Consider the following 18,651-nt stretch of genomic DNA (forward strand, 5'->3'; position numbering starts at 1 on the left):
ACACACCTTGTTCAATGCCTAGCATGGGTAGCTCTTCCACCTATTATTATGTGAAACAATTTCTGCTGGACTCATACTGGAGTTTATCTCTAGCTTTCCTGTCAGACTCTAGAGCTCAGAAGAGGAACGGAGTGCAGGGGTTGGAGAGTCATTCTGGGACCCAGAAGTATAATACCATGTTCTAGGTTTGGTAGCGTTCAGAAAGACACAGAAGTGAGCCTCTGGACAGAGGCAAGGTGAAGGGCTAGTTGAGGCACAGGACCTGGAAACTAGTCTTACAGAAGAAGATGAGGGTAAACCGACGTATCCTCAATCCTTTGTCCTTTCCATTGGAGTTCATGAAGCCCATTTATTCCATAGGCCCAACTTCTATCAAGGGGTCTTCCTCTGATGTTATTGAAGAAGACAGATTAGATGTTGGAGGGCTATGTTACAGGTCCCACAAAGGGAAAAAAAATGGGGGACTCCGACCTTCATGGGGGCTGTATATTATCCTTTAGATTCCTATATAATGGCTGCCTGTTGCAGAACTCCAAAGATTTTTAAACACCTGCTTCCTAATGCCTTATGATCACCTGCCAAATGTGTATGAAAATGGGGTCCATTGCTGGAAGCTGTTTCTCTTGGGGTTGAGTCCAAACTCCCTACTACATCCCAGAGTACAAGCTACAGGACCACGGTTTAATCAGGTATATGCAGAACATGTTGCACTGTTTCCCAGATTCTGGTGCCATGTAGATTTGGCATTGATATTATGGGTAAGAATTTAAAGTACTGGAAAATAGCACAGCCTAGGAAGCTATTTTAGTGAGTGGAAAATAGCACAACTTCAGCAGCTATTTTAATGGACTGAGAGTTGCTTTTGATAAGGTCCGTTGGGAACCAAGGAAAGCACGACAACAGTTGGTAATAGGATGACCTCAATACAAAAAGATAAGAAGTCTGAATGCCAGGGAAAACCTGACAGCAAGCCCCCAGAGTATCCTACAGGTCTTGAGACTTCTGAAATAGAACTTTTAATGCACCTGCCAGTGGTGCACCTGGACTTAGTCCAAGCTGTATAGATGAATAATTAAGCAAGCGAGCCATTGCCGTGTTAGTTTTCACCAAAAACACCTACTAAGCATACAGTGGGCATATTAAGCATCATCTTACTCTTCACTGTTCAGAAACTTCTTTTATGTTCCCTTCTTGGGCTGTCTGGCCACTAGATGGAGACTTAACAGCTTGTTATCAAATATAAAATAACAAAACAGCCTGGCATATGACTGGCTTTGGGGTGTCTCAGTTGCATTCACATGACATTCCTAATGGGAAGGTGTATAGATGTTGCATTGTAAACAAGATGTGAGAAGACTGGAAAATAAACTGGGATAAAGAACCAGGCAGTTCTGGACAAGCGACTGCTGGCTGCTTCTGCCAGCACCTTCCAGCAGGCATCTGGCACCAAAGCCTGAGCTTCTAAGGGTGACTGAGCCTTCCAGAGTCAGGAGCTGAAACGTCCTGATGGACTGTGAAATGCTTCTTCATGCATGTGATAGAACTTCCTCTCAGCTCCACAGTTTTCGTTGTGATTCGGTGCATTTCTCATTTTCAATCACTGAAGGACCGAAAGCTACGGTCACTGAGTATTTCCTGATTTTACAACAACTCCTGTCAAGTGAAAAGAAACAGGGCATCTTTTTACCTGGGCTGGTTTCTTTCTGCAAGATGCCTGCGGCTTTTGTTAGGATCCTTAGCTGTGAGCAAAGGGGCCTGTGGCACGTCAGAATGAGTCACAGACGTGCGATTTTGAAAGTCTGTTTCTACTGTGACCTCTTATGCTAACTGGGATTTTAGGTATCTCCAACGCTATGCAAAAGTATTTAGCTGCAATTAACATCTATTGGGAATCCTTTACATTTATGGTCATGTTTAATTCTGATCATTGTGTAAGATAAATATTAAGACATGGAAGGTTAAGTAACTTCCTGGGATCGCCCAACTAATAAGGAATAAACCAGGGATTCGTATCCAGGCAATTTAACCCAGAACCCTCTCCTATACTTAACTACCTTAATTATTCCCGGTAAATTTGATGAAAATTTCATAATCATAGCAGTTTTGGAAGTGTTGAGAGAGAAGGTAGGAAGCTGATGAACATGGACAGCCTGTACTGGAATCTCTGTGCTTCACTTCTGGCCTCGTTGGCAGTTGTTGATAGCCACAGTGAACAGAAGGAGGCTGGTAGATAGCTCCAGCCCTGGCTATTGATTGCTCCAACAATTTGAGAAGGGTACCCTGGGTTTCCAGTTCTCATCAAATTGGATTCCTGAGTTTCCGGTTCAAAATAGGAAATAATAATACTTAGCATCCACCATCACTACTCAGACATTAAGAGTTATCAAGGTAACTTTTACATTGTTCAAACTCCAGGAAAGAACAGTACTACCCAATAATGAAATGCCAGTTATTGGGTATAGTTTGTTCTATAGTCTGTATAATTAGAAGTACAAGTCAAAATCAACAATCATTCATCAAGTGTCTATTAGACCATCTGTGTTAACAAGCTGAAATGTTTGTATGGTTTGCCAAATAAGCTAAAATATAGTTGCTATACTCTATATGTCATACAGACAGACCTATCACCATCTCTAGATAGATGTTTTATCCTTGATCTGTTTTGAGGGTTGGGTCTCAAGAAGAAAAAAAAAAAAATCTCCATTGCTTCTGTTCCTACAATTTGAATGTATTGATCCAGTACGCTTGCTGGGTATGACATTGGGCATCATACAAAGTAGTTCACAGACATGACCCTGGCCCTCAGAGAATTCATCTTCAGAAATGTTTGCATGATGTCTATTGACTTCTGTTTGTCCAAACAGGTGTTGAAAGGAGACGCATCTATGACATTGTAAATGTGCTAGAGTCACTGCATCTGGTCAGCAGAGTGGCCAAGAATCAGTATGGCTGGCATGGACGGCACAGCCTGTCCAAAACTCTGAGGAACCTCCAGAGACTAGGAGAGGAGCAGAAATACGAAGAGCAGATGGCATTCCTCCAACAGAAGGAGCTGGACCTGATGGAGTATAAATTTGGAGAACGTAAAAAAGATGGCTATCCAGACTCCCAAGATCAGCAGTTGTTGGATTTCTCTGAACCCGACTATCCCTCTTGTGAGTCTGTTGGAGCGTTGTGAGCAATGGCAAAGAGTGATGGTCTCTTCTGAAGAGATTTCCTGCTGAATTGGGAAGTGGCAGATTGACAGCCCTAGAGGAAGATGTCCTCTTATGCTCTCTGCTCAAGAAAGGGAGACAGATGGCCCCCCAACTGGGCTGCCCACTCGACCTCGCTTAAAACCTGTCTGGTGGCAGCTCACTTGGTGTTTGGCAGATTTGGGCCATACATTGCCAACAGTGCTCCCATTTTAGATTTGATGGCCCTGTGCTATTTTCTTTTTATGAGACTTTAAGTAAAATTTACCTTGAAGGAATTATCTTTTCAAATAATTGTATTTAATTATATATTGGAGGTTATTTAGGAAGGTACCCCCTACCAGAAAATGTTAATAAGAAAGATAGATAACCCCAGCTTTCCTTTGGTGCAGAAATTTGCATCATTCTCACCAACACAGCTCACATTTCTCCTCTTTTGTAGCCATTGATCATCATTCTTCCGTACCCATTGCTAACGTGACACAGTACAAGCATCAGTCACATTTCACTTGAAAATATTAGAAATGGAAAGAGATGGGCCTGATTTTTATTTGATTCGAGCCCTCATGGCTTTTCATTCCACCCCATGAGCCAGTCCTTCTCTTAATAACCAGGAAACACAGCCTTCTGTTAGGGAGGGTTTGTCTGCCATCCACAGGAAACACATCCATTCAGTCTCCTACTTAGATATAGTTTATTTATTCACCTATTTCTGAAAAGAAATGGATATTATGGGCACAGAAAAATAAAACGTCCTTGCCTTTGAGAAGAAAGTTGGTCCTAGAAATAGTTGCTGAGCCCACCCTGTCCTTGCTTGATTAATCCATTCAAAATGTTGTTTTAGGAGAACTGCATGGGTTCTAGCAAAATGAAGTGTAAGTAGAAAGCATCACAAGAAGTATACAGTGTATATGTTCAGAGTTCAGGCCAACTGTGGAACAGTTTTCTGAGCTGTAAGAAAATCTGTCATTTCCTTAAGAGCTGACTTCTGTGATGTGGGTCCAGTAGGCTGCTGACTATATATCCAAGTTCATCTTTCCATGTGTTGGTAGATGTAAGTGTTCTGGCCAACTGTAAGGATAAGTTCTTCTTGTGGTAAACCTACTTTTTGATGCTTTTGTTTCATTCCCTTTGTAGCATCTGCACACAGTAGGAAAGACAAGTCTCTGAGGATCATGAGCCAGAAGTTTGTCATGCTGTTCCTTGTCTCTAAAACCAAGGTTGTTACCCTGGATGTGGCTGCCAAAATACTGATAGAAGAAAGCCAGGATACCCCAGACCACAGTAAATTTAAAAGTAAGACTTTTCACCTAAATCATCCACTTACCACCCTAGAAGGGGTGAGATTTCATATGGTGCTGTCTCCTGCCTCTGAGATAATATATGTGTGTGGTTTATACATATAAACCACACACATATATATGGCCTTTAATAAGTGCGCTCATTTTCGTGCTGTGAGAGATGTTAGAATTCCCCTTGAGGTCCTGTTAGATGCCTTCCTCCACAATTCTGGTGAACAGTGAGCAGCAGAATGCCCGCCTGAACACTAGTCAGGGAGCATGTGAATTACTTTACATTTCTCTTTAGTTTTGCTTGCATCTAAGACAGAATGTCTGAGTTTTCTTTCCCCTTTTTTCCCCACCCCCTGCATACTCCTCTGAAGGGTGGAGATGAGAGTTGTCTACAGGTAAGAACCGGAGGAATGACCAGGGTAGGGGTGGTGGGATGTGGCTGCCGGACAGGGAACGAGTTCCCGAGTTTTATACCCACTGCAGCGTCTTTTTCTGCTGAGTTTGGATCCTGAGCCATTGTCACAAGAAGCCAGGAGCTCAGCATTCTCTGACTTTGTTCACAGCGGAAATGACATTCACCTGTGGGTGGAATGCTGCATAAAACCTAGCTCAGTCTGGACTAGAAAGAAAGCTGCATTGGGTGTGAATGCTTGATGATATTGGACAATAATTCAACTCCTTTGCTATATCCGAGCCCTGATGTGCAGTGGGCTTCCTCCCTGGAAATGGACTTGTTGAGTCAAAAATACTTTGTGATCATTGTCCTTCCTATTTAACACATCTGTGCCTTCTGGGGTTTTCCTCTAGTTGTGAATTTAAGTCTCTCCCTTAAACCTCCTAATATTCAAGGAATGCACACCCCAGCCCTCCCCACTGGTGGCAGGAACTCTAGGTCTTTAGGTGAGGAGCTGCCTGTCTTTATTTAGTACCAGTCTACCTCCTGACCTTGAATCCTGGGCATCCTGTGTGCTAGGAGTACAGCCTCATGGGAAGCTCTGGGAAATCCCTGTCGCTGTCACAGGCTGACTGCCTGGTGGAGCTAGCACCACAATCTCCTGCTGGGAGACACCTTTTGAAATACCACCTATCAGAATTACACTTCCTCAGCTTTTAATGAAGCCCATTTCTCCCCTGTTGTTTTTGTAACCATGGTGGTCCCTGCTTGCCACCAGGTGCTTCTTGTCAGAGGTGTGAAGTTTTAGAAAGGGAAGGACACACTGACTTTCCCTTATTGTAAGCCTTCAGATACATGAGATGTGTAAATCCTGGGTGATTTCAGGACAGAGCCGTTGGTCTCCCATCCCACCCCACTGCTTTCCACTTGAGGTTTATGTGGTGGCCAAGAAACCTTACCTGTTCTGTAAGTTAAATTGTCATTGTGTTTTATATCTTCAAGCTAAGGTACGGCGCCTCTATGACATAGCCAATGTTTTGACCAGCCTGGCTCTGATAAAGAAAGTGCATGTAACAGAAGAACGAGGCCGGAAACCTGCCTTCAAATGGATTGGGCCAGTGGACTTCAGCTCCAATGGTAAGGAAGCATGGCTGGGCCAGGGACCTATTTGATTTTTAACCCCCAATTCCTTTTCCAACTCCTGTAGCTTACCCTACGGTGAGATTGATCTTCTTTTTCCATAGTCTACACCACATACAAAATTAGACTGGTGATTTCACTCTGAGAACAGTGATCATGTGCCCACAGACTATTTCACACAGTAGGAAGGGAAATGCCGATGGCTTATAATGTGGGAGTTCCTCTAGTGTTAAGAATATTTTGTCCCAAAGCTTTTCCCTAGAAGTTTGAAACTGAGAATTTTTAAAAACTCTGGTTGTTTCTGTATTAGAAGAAAACCTTGCTTTTCTCAAAAATGTAAAATAACATAAAAATTACATCAATTATTATTCCAAAACTAATATGTGGAACAACTACTTCTAAATATAGATTGGATGCAATGAGTACTTTTATAATTTATTTAAAAGGTTGCATATATCTCTTTGCTAAACTGGGGTAAAAGGGGGTATTATCTTCTGCCACAGGTAATATCTGAGCAATCCTGTCCTAGATCCTACTGTACCAGCTACTTTACATATAGTTGTGCTGCCTAGGAAAAAGCCATTAATGTTATTGTAAATTACCCTACTAATTTTATTGTTAGTGATTTAAATTCCTGTGCCTAACCCATGTTTATAAAGGATGTGGCTCTGTACCTCACTTGTAATACTCTCTCTGTGTCTAGATGAAACACTTGAGATCAAGTATAACTAATTCAGCCCAGTAAGCATTTACAGACTGTATGCCATGCATAATGCTACATGTCACAAGAGATTGAGATGTGTGTGATATGGCCCCTGCCTGACTGAGTTACACAATTTTGCCATTTCTGCTTCTCTGCCTTTGGCTTCTCGTATACTTTTCTTTTTTTTTTTTTAAGATTTATTTATTTATTTGAAAGTTGGGGTTATAGAGAGGGAGAGACAGAGAGAGAAAGATGTTCCATCTGTTGGTTCACTCCCCAGATGACGGTAACAGCCAGGGCTGGACCAGGCCAATGCCAGGAGCTTCTTCTGGGTCTCCCACGTGGACAGCAAGGGCCCAGACACCTGGGCCATCCTCTGCTGGTTTCCCAGGTGCATTAGCAGGGAGCTGGATCAAAAATGGAGCAGCCAGGACACAAACCAGCACCCATATGGGATGCCTTGTTGCAGGCAACAGTGTTACCCACTGTGCCACAATGCTGGCCCCTCTCTTATTCTTTTAACCTGTGAAGGCTGCTTCTCCTTATCAACATAGAAATATTCTCAACCTTCAAGATCTGGCTCAGTTATCAATTGCTCCATAAAATTTTCCCTGATCACTCAGCAGAGTGTCTTATCTGAACGATGACAATTTAGTCTTGTGCTGTTGTCCCTGGTGAAGTTGATAGTGTGGTATTTCCATCTACCCTAAATATTTGGAGGCAGACATCATCTTTATTCATCTGTGACCACCTCGTAGTTCCCAGAACAGTATTTTATTCACTTTAGTCTAAATGATCAGTGAAGCCATCTCATTACATGAAAAGGTTAACTACAGATTATAATCTCTTTAATAGCTATAAGTCTATATTCAGGTTTTCTGTTTAGAAGCTCCTTTTACTTTGAGTTCAATTTCCTCAGATTCTATTTGCTGAAGGTGGAAACTGAAGTCACTAATTCAAGACCTTTTTTCTTTTCTATTAATCTCTTACTACTATAAATATCCCTGTCAGTGCTGCTTTATCTATGTCCCACAAATTTTGATGTGTGTGTTATCATTGATTTTCAGTTCCAGATACCTTTTATTTTCTGTTTTGGCTTCTTTGACCCACAACTTAGATGTTTGTTATATAGTTTCCAGATACTCTGTAATTTGCCAGGTATCTTTCTATTAACGACTTCTAATTTCATTCCATATGATCAGGGAACACACTTGGTATAAACTGAATCATTTTAAAAACCTTACTGAGATTTGTTTTATGGCACAGAGGTGATCCAACCTGGTAAATCATCTGTATACACTTAAAAGTGTTTGCATTCCTTTGTGTTGGGTGGCATGATCTAAAAATAACAACTTGGTTACTGCAGTTAACAGTGTTATCCAATTTTTTGTATCCTTACTGATTTCATGTTTCCTTATTCCTTGTTCAAGTTCCTTGTGTGTGTGTTTTTTAATTAGTTAGCATAGGCTATATTGTTCATGCTTTTAAACAATTTATACCTAGAGTTAAGGTGAGTTTCTGGTGGGTAGAATATAGTTGAGGTTGTTATTTTTTCCTCCTATAATCTGATATTTTCTTCTTTTGAATTGGGTTGAAGCCATTTATATTTCACGTGGTCCTTTTTTTTTTTTTTTTTTTTAAGATCTATTTATTTGTTTGAAAGGCAGAGCTACAGAGAGGCAGAGGCAGAGAGAGAGAGAGAGAGAAAGGTCTTCCATTTGCTGGTTCCCTCCCTAGATGGCCGCAGTAGGTGGAGCTGCACCAATCTGGAGCCAGGAGCTTCTTCTAGGTCTCCCACATGGGTGCAGGGGCTCAAGGACTTGGGCTATTTTCTACTGCTTTCCCAGGCCATAGCAGAAAGCTGCATGGGAAGTGGAGCAGCTGGGACTTCAGCCGGTGCCCATATGGGATGCCAGCACTGCTGGTGGTGGCTTTACTGGCTAAGCTACAGCTCCAGCCCCTTCATGTGGTTCTTAATCCGTTAGGATTTTAGCTTACCATCTTGCTACTTATATTCTGCTTGTCCAATCTGCTCATTGTTTCTTTTTTCTCTTTCTCTTTTTTTTCAGTTTAATTAGTATATTTTTATGCTTCCAGTTTAACTCCTTTGTTGATTTATTAGCTACGTCTGTTGTATTGTTGACTTACTAGCTATATCTGTTTTGTTATTATAAGGGTTGCTTTAGAATTTATAGTATACATCTTTATCATAGTCTACAAGTGATATTATAATATGTATATTATATAGAAACCTTAAAGTAACCTCCGTTCATTTCTCCTTGCTTGGCTTTGTACTATTACTGTTAAATATTTACTGCTATATATATCATTAACCCCACAATGCGTTATCATTTTTTCCTTGGTTGATTATCCTGTAAATATATTTTAATAAGAAAAAAAGGTTTTATTTATCCATGTAGTTACCACTTCCAGTGAACAGCATTACTTTGTGGTATATAAGTTTATGTCTAGTATCATTTTTCTTTAGTGTGATGGACTTTCTTTAACGTTTCTTGTACTACAGGTCTGCTGATGATAAATTCTTTGAACTGTTGCATATCTGAAAACATCATCTTTCACTTTTTTCTGTTGAATTCTCGGTTGAGGGTTTTGGTTTCTTTTTTTTTTTTTTCCCCCTTTCCAGTGCTTTAAAGAAGTTGCTGCACTGTCTTCTAACTTGCACTATTTTTGACAAGGAATCTACAGTTATTCTGTTCTTCTGTATATAATTGATTGTTCTTCCTTGGTTGCTTTTATGTTTCTCTATGACTGGTTGGAGGCAGTTTGCTAAAGTGTGATGTGATAGACATTTTTTTTAGGTTTCTTATACTTGAGCTGGTTGAGCTTCTTGGATCTATGTAAAGTCTTTATCAGATTTGACAAATTTTCAGCCATTATTTATTTTCCTCAAATATGTTTTCTGTCCTCTCATTTCATGTCCTTTGGAGTCTCCATTTATAGCTGGCTATTTGAGGTGGTCCCACAGTTCATGGATGTTTTGCTTGTTTCTTTCATTCATTTTTCTCCTTTTCATTCAATCTGGATAATTTCTATTCCTGTGTCTTCAAGTGTACTCTTCTTTTTTCTTCAGTGTTTTATTTGCAAAAGAAAAAAAAAGTTTAATCTGTCATTAATTCCATGCACTGTATTTTTCATATCAAATATTGTAGTTTTATCTCTAGAAGTTTGGTTTTGGCCTTTGTTTTTTCCATAGCTGTACTTAAAATATTCAGTCTTTCCTCTGGTCTCTTGAATTATTGGGAAGTAATTCAATACTTGTTTTAATGTGCTGGGCTACTCATCTATCATTGGTGTCACTTCTTTTGTTAATTTCAACTGGTTTTTCTCCTCATTGTGGTTTATGCTTTCCTTCTTTTTGTTCCTAATGATTTTTAATTGTATGCTAAACACTGAATTAATTATACATTGCTAGGTATGAGGCATTGCTGTATTCCTAAAAATATTCTTGAGCTTTGCTCTGGGAAGCATAGAAATTCCTGAAAACAGTGTTCTTTGGGGGTCTTGCTTTTAAGTTTTAGTGGAGAAGACCCCATCTGTATTAAGTACATTTTCTACACTACTGAAGTAATACCCTTTTTAGTATCTTAATGAGAGACCCCTGATATATGAGGATTTTCTGTTCTAGCTATTGGCAGCAGGCACAATCTCCACCTTTGTATGTGCTGCAGAAACTGTTTGTTCAGCTCCTCTTTAGTGGTCCTTCCCTGGCCTCAGCTATCTCAGATGTACCAGTACTCCAGTGAATACTCAAGGGGTACCCCCTTTGCAGATCCCCACAATGATCTTTCTCTCCTCTCAAGTATTCTGCTCTGCCAAGTCTAGTTATTTTGGCTTACCCCAACTTACAGCTCCCTACTTAGCTAGTGGAGACTTCCAGGCTCTGTCTAGGTTCCCCCTCTCTGTACTCCCAACTAGAAACAATCTCCAGGCAGTAAGCTAGGACATTAATAGAACTCATCTAATTTGATTCTTATCCCTAAGGGATCATTGTCATTCATGTCCTTATGTTTACTTTCTTGAGAGCCATTGTTTTATAAATTTTGTCCAATATTTTATTGGTTTCAGGAAAGGGAACACATATAGTCTGTGTTACTACTGGCTTGATGGCTTAACTTACTGTCTTTTTGATTTTGTAATTTCTGGTTTTCGAAGAAGAACATTTATTGGACTTTTGTTATTTTTTTCAAAAAGGAAACCATATGGATTTTTTTGTTTATTTTAATTTTAAAGTTGCATTGGTGAAAATGTGTCTTAGAAAATGTAAGTCTAACTGGGCCCTTGAATGTATTAAGTCAGTTTTATAAATAAAATGTGCTTACAATGTGCTTAGGAGAAATAGTGCAATTGAACAAGGTAGAAATAACTGTCAGGACGACAGTGATGACTGCATGAGTCTATAGAAAGTCCCATCTTGACTTCATACAGGCTGCTTTAAGCACAAAATTAGCTCCAAGGTCCAGCCTTCTACTTGGGTTAGCCTCACTCTTCTGCCACATTTCAACCATAATGTTTCTGCTGACCTTATTTCTTTGGTCACTTAATAACTGATGCTTATACTGCATATAAAAAATAATAAAGCAGGATTCTTATATTCATTGCTCCAGAGCTGTGTCATAGAGGCTGATCTCCATTAATCTTGAAAGTGAATTTCAAAATATGCATGGTGTGCTGAGAGCATGGTTGGGTTTTACTTTGATGCTCTCTGCCCCAACGGAGAATCTGAAATATCAGACCTATTCTAATTTGGGTTAAAGAACATCTTGCTCTACTTTCTTTGCCATTCAGATAATTTTAGAATATATATGGATTCAATCTCACTTTATAGTCTTCCACTAACTTTAAAAAAAAAAAAAAGAGTATATTGAAAAAAATTGGGGTTTGAGACAAGGCTCATAAAATTCCTTTGATGGTCTTTGTTTTTGATTTATGGTATAGCTCTATTCCAATTAGAGGTTCAAAGCCATCTCTTAAAAAAGACTAAAATTATCCTGAAGTACAATTATATAACACTGTAATTGTACCAATTCTCTACCAATTCTCTCATTTATGTAGATGAAGACCTGGTGGATGTTTCTGCATCTGTCTTACCAGAATTGGCAAGAGAAACATATGACCAGATTCCAGTTGCTACAAAACAGAGGTTGGCTCGTTATGGTTCTTTTAACACAGTTCAGGCTTCTGAGAGGATCCAAAGGAAAATAAACTCAGAACCCAGCAGCCCCTGCAGAGAAGAACCAGGTATCTGCTGCCCAAGCTCAACCCATTGAATCGTCAGTTGCTGTATGATCAGAGCCCTACTGTATGCTGGGATTTTAACATGAGCTGACTCTAGTTCTTGCCGGTTTTAGACAGTAGTCTACATTTTCCTTTCCTGAAGTAAAACAGTGATTGAATGGGGGCAAAGAAGACAGATACCAACCTCACAATGTGTGAACAGGATCCCAAGTCTACAATTGATACTGAATTACCTTGACCAATTGATTTGCCATGGTTGGCCTCTTTGGTCTTAGAATTCATCAGACTTAACATAGCAATGCTTGTTTTGTTATATTTTCTCACTAATTCTCAAGGAAACCTGAATTTATCATTTTCGGCTAGGTTCTGGAAATTTCTCTAGTTGAATCAAAACCAAAACAGATTTGAGATTATCTTGGGATCCCTGAGCTATAAATAATGAATTCTGCTGTCTGTCCTCTTTTAACTGGTATGTTTTCAGTCTCTTGTGATATTTGTTAAGCTTTCCTTTTCCTTTTCAGGGTCAGCTGGCTATACCTTAGAAATTGGAAGTCTGGCAGCTGTCTATAGACAGAAAATAGAGGACAGTTCACAGTAAGTATTCTTTAAAGTGTACTCTTTCCTATTTCCTTGTGTTAACTTTGACTTAATTGAAATATCCCCTAACAAAAGATAAAAAAATTTATTTATTTATTTATTTATTTATTTATTTTTTTGACAGGCAGAGTGGATAGTGAGAGAGAGAGACAGAGAGAAAGGTCTTCCTTTTTGCCGTTGGTTCACCCTCCAATGGCCGCTGTGGCCGGCGCATCTCGCTGATCCGAAGCCAGGAGCCAGGTGCTTCTCCTGGTCTCCCATGCGGGTGCAGGGCCCAAGGACTTGGGCCATCCTCCACTGCCTTCCCGGGCCATAGCAGAGAGCTGGCCTGGAAGAGGGGCAACTGGGATAGAATCTGGTGCCCTGTCCGGGACTAGAACCCGGTGTGCCGGCGCCGCAAGGCAGAGGATTAGCCTGTTAAGCCACGGCGCCAGCCTATTTATTTATTTGTGTATTAATAATTTGTGTTACTGATTTGTGCCCAATAATGTGCACAGGGACACAAAAGTGTGAAAAATTCATTCCATAAGCTACAATGGCTTACGGGTAACAAAGTAATTTAAAAAAACACAAACACTGGAAGAAGACCATTTACTGCCAACATGAAACTGAGGAATGAATCGTAGGCTCAGGACTCACGTGTCATCATAGCTAACTTTATTTACTAACTGCCAGATACTATTCCAAGAGCCTTACTGTCAATCTGATCACAACAAGTCTTGAGATTTGTGTTTTTATCCTCACTTTACACAGAGCAGCTGAAACCCCAGGAGGTTAAGTGATTTGCCCAAGGTCCCATTGCTAATACATGGTAGACCTAAGATTCTAACCTAGGCCATCTGATTTAAAATTTGCGGTCTGTTGGGGCCAGCATTGTGGCATAGCAGGTAAAGCTGCTGCCTGCATTACCAGCATCTCATATGATGTTGGCTTGTGTCCTGGCTGCTCCACTTCTGATCCAGCTTCCTGCTAATGGCCTGGGAAAAGCAGCAAAAGTTGGCCCAAGTGTTTGGGCTGTTGCCACCCACATGGGAGACCCAGATGAAGCTCCTGGTTCCTGGCTTTGGCCTGGCCCAGTCCTGGCCATTGTGGTCATCTAGGGAGTGAGCCAACATTCTCTCCCTTGCTGTTTGTAACTCTTACTTTCAAATGAATAAATAAGTCTTAAAAAAAAAATTGGGGTCGGATTTTTGAAGGATTCATGTCCTTAGAGAAGGCAGAAGAAACTGAAGAGGGAATGAGAGAATATCTTAATGACAGATATAGGAAATAACCGGTTGTGAAGCAGAGTCAGGGAATAGAGAGAGAAATGCTAGACCATAGTTTAGCTGAAGTAATTTGTCCAATAGGATAGTGAAAGGAAATATTACCCAGAACAACTTGGATGTTGGAAGTAGCCATGACAGCCAAAAGGTTTGATAGGCAGAAAAGTTTGGATTCTTCAGAAAGAACTATTTTAGATTCTCTGAAGATCATTCTGGCTATGATAAGCAGTGGGAGGATTAGACATAGAGAAGCAGCAAATGTGATGGGAGGCCCAGCTCCACTTGAACACTTGAGAGCTGGGTCATCTGAAACCTCAGGTTGACAAATCCCTGAGATTCACTTTCCTCACTAGTACAGGTTGGGGAAAGGGCAGTAGCTCTTATAGTAAGTGAATAAAACGGTTATATTGGTTCATCATGATAGCATCTGCAGGCCCAGTAAGAGATTAAGTGCTGGGGCCGGTGCTGTGGTATAGTGGGTTAAAGCCCTGGCCTGAAGCCCTGGCATCCCATATGGGCACCAGTTCTAGTCCTGGCTGCTCCTCTTCCAATCTAGCTCTCTGCTATGGCCTGGGAAGGCAGTAGAAGATGGCCCAAAAACTTGGGCCCCTGCACCCACGTGGGAGACCTGGAAGAGGCACCTGGCTTCTGGGTTTGAATCAGCTCAGCTCTGGCTGTTGTGGCCATCTGGGGAGTGAACCAGTGGATGGAAGACCTCTCTCTTTGTCTCTGCCTCTCTCTGTAACTCTTTCAAATAAAATAAAATAAATCTTTTAAAGAGAGAGAGAGTAAGTGCCGAGGAATTGATAGCTGGTAAATGTGGGAGACAGGGAGGAGGAGCCAATATGAGCACTTACCTAAGATCCCACATGGGCTCCTCCACCCCATCCTTAACCTTCTGTCCAGATTATACCTTGTTATCTGCCCCTGGGCTTAGCAGGTAGGTGCTCAAGAATTGCATTTAAATATCACCCTGAGCCATTCCCACACTCCTGATTTGATGTGGCTTTTTAGGAAAGCGAAGAATCAGACTGGTAGAATGGGTTAACTTGCCTGGACTCTTTATGTTTCTTTTCATTCCAGGGGAAAAGTCTTTGCCAGTAAGAGAGTGGTGCCTCCCTCCAGCAGTTTGAATGCCATTGTTCCTTCGCCTTCTCTCTCTGTTGACTCGGAGTACTGTGCCAGTCCTTTAGCCCACCAGGTGTTTTCTGTGGCTCAGACGGACGTGCAGGCTTTCTCCATACAGAAAGGTCTGAATGGACAAGTAGGTGTCTCCCTCACTCCTGCAGCCTGTGACGCAGAGAGCCTGAAGCCAGCTGTGCTTGCCAGCCAGCCCCTAGTATACATGCCCTCCTCTTCGCTGTTCATGCTGTATGGGAGCCTGCAAGAAGGGCCAACACCAGGGCTGAGTTCCGAGAGGGACAGTGGAAGCGCAGAAGTCCCAGCTGCAAAAGAGCTCCCATCTGCACTCTCGGCTCAGAAACGCCTCTGTGAGGAGAGGAAGCTTCAGGAAAAAGATGAGCCAGCCACTAAAAGACAAAATAGGGAATGTGAAGACAGCCCTCTTTCCCTCGTCATGCCCAAGGTAAAGAGAATGGGTGGGTATGTCTCGTGACATCTTGTTAACCTTGCACTTCTTCTAGGGACACATATCAAGAGCGTGATATTTCACATGTCATTTGCATAATGAAACACTGGACTGGGTTTCCCAAACATTTACCATAACATAGTACTGTAAGAAAAGTGATTTTAGTAAATTACACTACAAAGTGTGAAAAAGGTAAGTGAGAAAAGCTAAGAAGTATCCCACAACATACAGGTAATCACTGTGAACATGACTGTATTTCCTTCCAGTCTTCTACACTTTTTTTTTTTTTTTTTTTTAAACAAATTGGAACCCCTGAAACAATCATCTTCATCCAGGATGCAGCTGAGTTCCAGAGTCAGGAATGTGGCTGGTGTCTGGCTATCAGGGACCAAGCTTGGTCAGTTCTCTTCACCATTCAGTGATCCCATTTTCCTAGCAACAAAAGAAAAGGCCCAAAATCTGAGCTGGGTACATCTTAGTAGCCATTCAGAGGCTGATGAGATGTGACCAGTTAGTCTCAGGAGGTTGAAGCACACTGGGTCAGCCAGGCATTGCGTGGAAATCATACCATGAATTACACACCTTTCTCCACTCTTCCTGTGTCTTGCCAGAATGAATTGTGGTTCGGAAGTAGAAGGCTGACTGACTGATCTGTGTCTTAGATGACCAAGAAGGCTTGAGGCCAGCCCACAGTTCTTGGCTCCTGGATGACTGCAGCTTCAAAAACTTTTTGAAACCAGCTCAGAAATTTATTATAATGTAAACAGCATGGCCAGTTTTCTATAACTGAAATATCTTTCATTTCTATACTTAGGAATCATAAACCTACAGATCCCCATTATGTGATATCCATTTCAGACCATTCTTAAAATTAAGACTAAAACAACTGGCAGACACAAATCAGTGTGGCATATAGTTGTGTGCGTTTGTTTGTTGTTTACAAAGCAGTCTTTAGAAATTTTGAGAAAAATTGATACGATGCACGGTGCCATGGTTTGGATATTAGTTTGGGTGTCTCCTGAAGGCCCACGTTTGAAGGCTTGCTCCCCAGTGTCTCAGGTTAATGAGATCAAGAGGGTGTAAACTTAATGTAATTATGGTGTTTAGAGGTAGAGACCTTTGGAATGTGGTTAGATTGAATAGGTTATTTGGGTAGAGCCCCATGATCAAATCCTGGTGGCTTTATTAGGAGAGGCATAGACTCACATGCTCTTCTTGCCGTGTGATGCTTTGTGCCACCTGGGGACTGCCTGCAGGAGCGCCATCACCAGTTGCGAGATCACTGGGACCTGGGACTCCAACCTGGGACTCAAAAACCATAAAGACCACAGTCTTTCCTAAGTAACTTGTCTTAGATGGCTTGATATACTCGTGATAATAACTGTTTGCACCAAAATAAACTTATCTTATTCCATTTTTCATGAATTTTTTGAAGTACCCTCATATAAGCTGATTTGCAAAGTCTGTTAAAATTTATCATTAGAGTTGTGACTTGCTTTTCTGTTCTCTTGTTTGCTTGTGCTTAGAAACAGTCTGAATCCACAAACCCCATCTCTCCCAAGACTATGGGTCATAGTGAATCTACACCTCTTGAAGACCTTCACGTGAAGAGTCACACCCCTGCTGAAAAGGAGGTTTCAGGAAAGGCTATAGCTAATGGCTTTGTTTCTTCTGAGTGGGGAAATTCATCAAGAAATACAGATATGGAAAAGCCTACGGAAGAAAACGAAAGCCCCCATGAGCCCTCTTTGCTGCAGTGCCTTTATGTGCAGTCTCCAGCTGGTAAGGCATGGCATCATGTCCTAGAGGTCCTGTGGGAGCCAGATCAGAAGGTGGATTGTTAGTTACCTGTGTCACCTGGCCAAACAGGTTCCGTGATGTGCTGCTGTCTGTTGCTCTGTGCCATGCTCTGCCCCTTGTTTCCTCCATTTATAAAATGAAAAAAGAAGCTATGTCTACTTTCACCAACTTCAGGTGTAACAGGAAAATAATTAGGGCAGGTGGTTTTAAAAATACATTAAACTTTCCCGGTTGCTCCTCTTCCAGTCCAGCTCTCTGCTGTGGCCTGGGAGTGCAGTGGAGGATGGCCCAAGTGCTTGGGCCCTGCACCTGCATGGGAGACCAGGATAAGCACCTAGCTCCTGGCTTTGGATCAGCGCAGTGCCAGCTGCAGCGGCCACTGGGGGTTGAACCAACGGCAAAAGGAAGACCTTTCTCTCTGTCTCTCTCTTTCTCACTGTCCACTCTGTCTGTCAAAAAAATAAAAAAATACATTAAACTTTATTGCTCAAAAAGCATAACTTGCAAAAGATAATTCTATTTTTATAATTCAGCTAAGCCTGACACTGGTACAGCATAATTGTGTACACCTGTTGGCCATGATGTGCAGCTAACAATCTGATCTCTTGAGGATGTAGAGGAACTGAGTATGTCATTGTTGTCCAGCATCAAATCCAGAGTAAGAGTGCTTGACATTCAAAACCACTCAGCTGCAGGAACCTAAGACAGGTGTTCAGCCATCCTCCTGGGCAAAACAGCAGTAATAGCACCTGCTTCCCACCGGTGCTGTGAAAACTGAATTAAATTTAATAAGGTAATATCCCTAAAGCACTTGTAATAGTAGTGCCTGGTAATTAGTAAAAATCAATAAACACTAACTTAGTATGTTGAATTAAAGTTGATATACAATGGATGCCTAATTTTTAACCTAGGCACTTTTTACAGAAAGCAGCACTCGATACAGTGGTGCTCAAGTTGATTTTCTTCAATTCCTTGTTGGCTTAAGCCTAACCTGCCAGAACAGATTGGATAGGTATTTATTATTACTCACTTATCTAGAACAGATTGGGTGGGTACTTATTATGATTCACTTACCCAGAAAGCATCCTTTATCCCTTTAGCATTCAGTGCTTACTTTAGCATGATAATCAGTGCTGACTTTGATGAACAAAAACACAGCCCTGGCTGAATGAAAATTATACATCAGCACAGGGATTTTTTTACTTTGTCTGCGCAATAGACCATTTGACATTTTGGTGAAGCCCATGGATTCCCCAGCACAGTATTTATAAATGCAGAGGATTAAGTTATAAAGAAAACTTTAATGTGATTTGAACATAACTGTACTTTTTACTGGTAGAAAAGTCAAGGAATCTTTAATATTGTGATTTGCTGCCTGTGATCAACATTGAGCAATATACAAGTTTTCAGTTAGAAGTTTAT

General features: G+C 41.2%; 1 protein-coding gene across 2 annotated transcripts in view; it reads left to right on the top strand.

Annotated features, from left to right (window-relative positions):
• The window catches only part of E2F7 (E2F transcription factor 7), a 39,919-nt gene that overhangs the window by 15,823 nt on the left and 5,445 nt on the right, over positions 1-18,651 (top strand). Inside the window, exons 5-11 of one of the 2 annotated variants that reach the window (XM_062203167.1) lie at positions 2,865-3,155; positions 4,332-4,490; positions 5,883-6,017; positions 11,797-11,982; positions 12,501-12,573; positions 14,925-15,426; positions 16,956-17,211. In XM_062203167.1, the coding sequence (XP_062059151.1) occupies positions 2,865-3,155; positions 4,332-4,490; positions 5,883-6,017; positions 11,797-11,982; positions 12,501-12,573; positions 14,925-15,426; positions 16,956-17,211 (1,602 nt within the window). The remainder of the gene's footprint in view (positions 1-2,864; positions 3,156-4,331; positions 4,491-5,882; positions 6,018-11,796; positions 11,983-12,500; positions 12,574-14,924; positions 15,427-16,955; positions 17,212-18,651) is intronic. The other variant, XM_062203168.1, reaches the window with a different exon arrangement.

Source organism: Lepus europaeus, chromosome 10 (assembly GCF_033115175.1).
Source record: "Lepus europaeus isolate LE1 chromosome 10, mLepTim1.pri, whole genome shotgun sequence".
NCBI classification, from domain to species: Eukaryota; Metazoa; Chordata; class Mammalia; order Lagomorpha; family Leporidae; genus Lepus; species Lepus europaeus.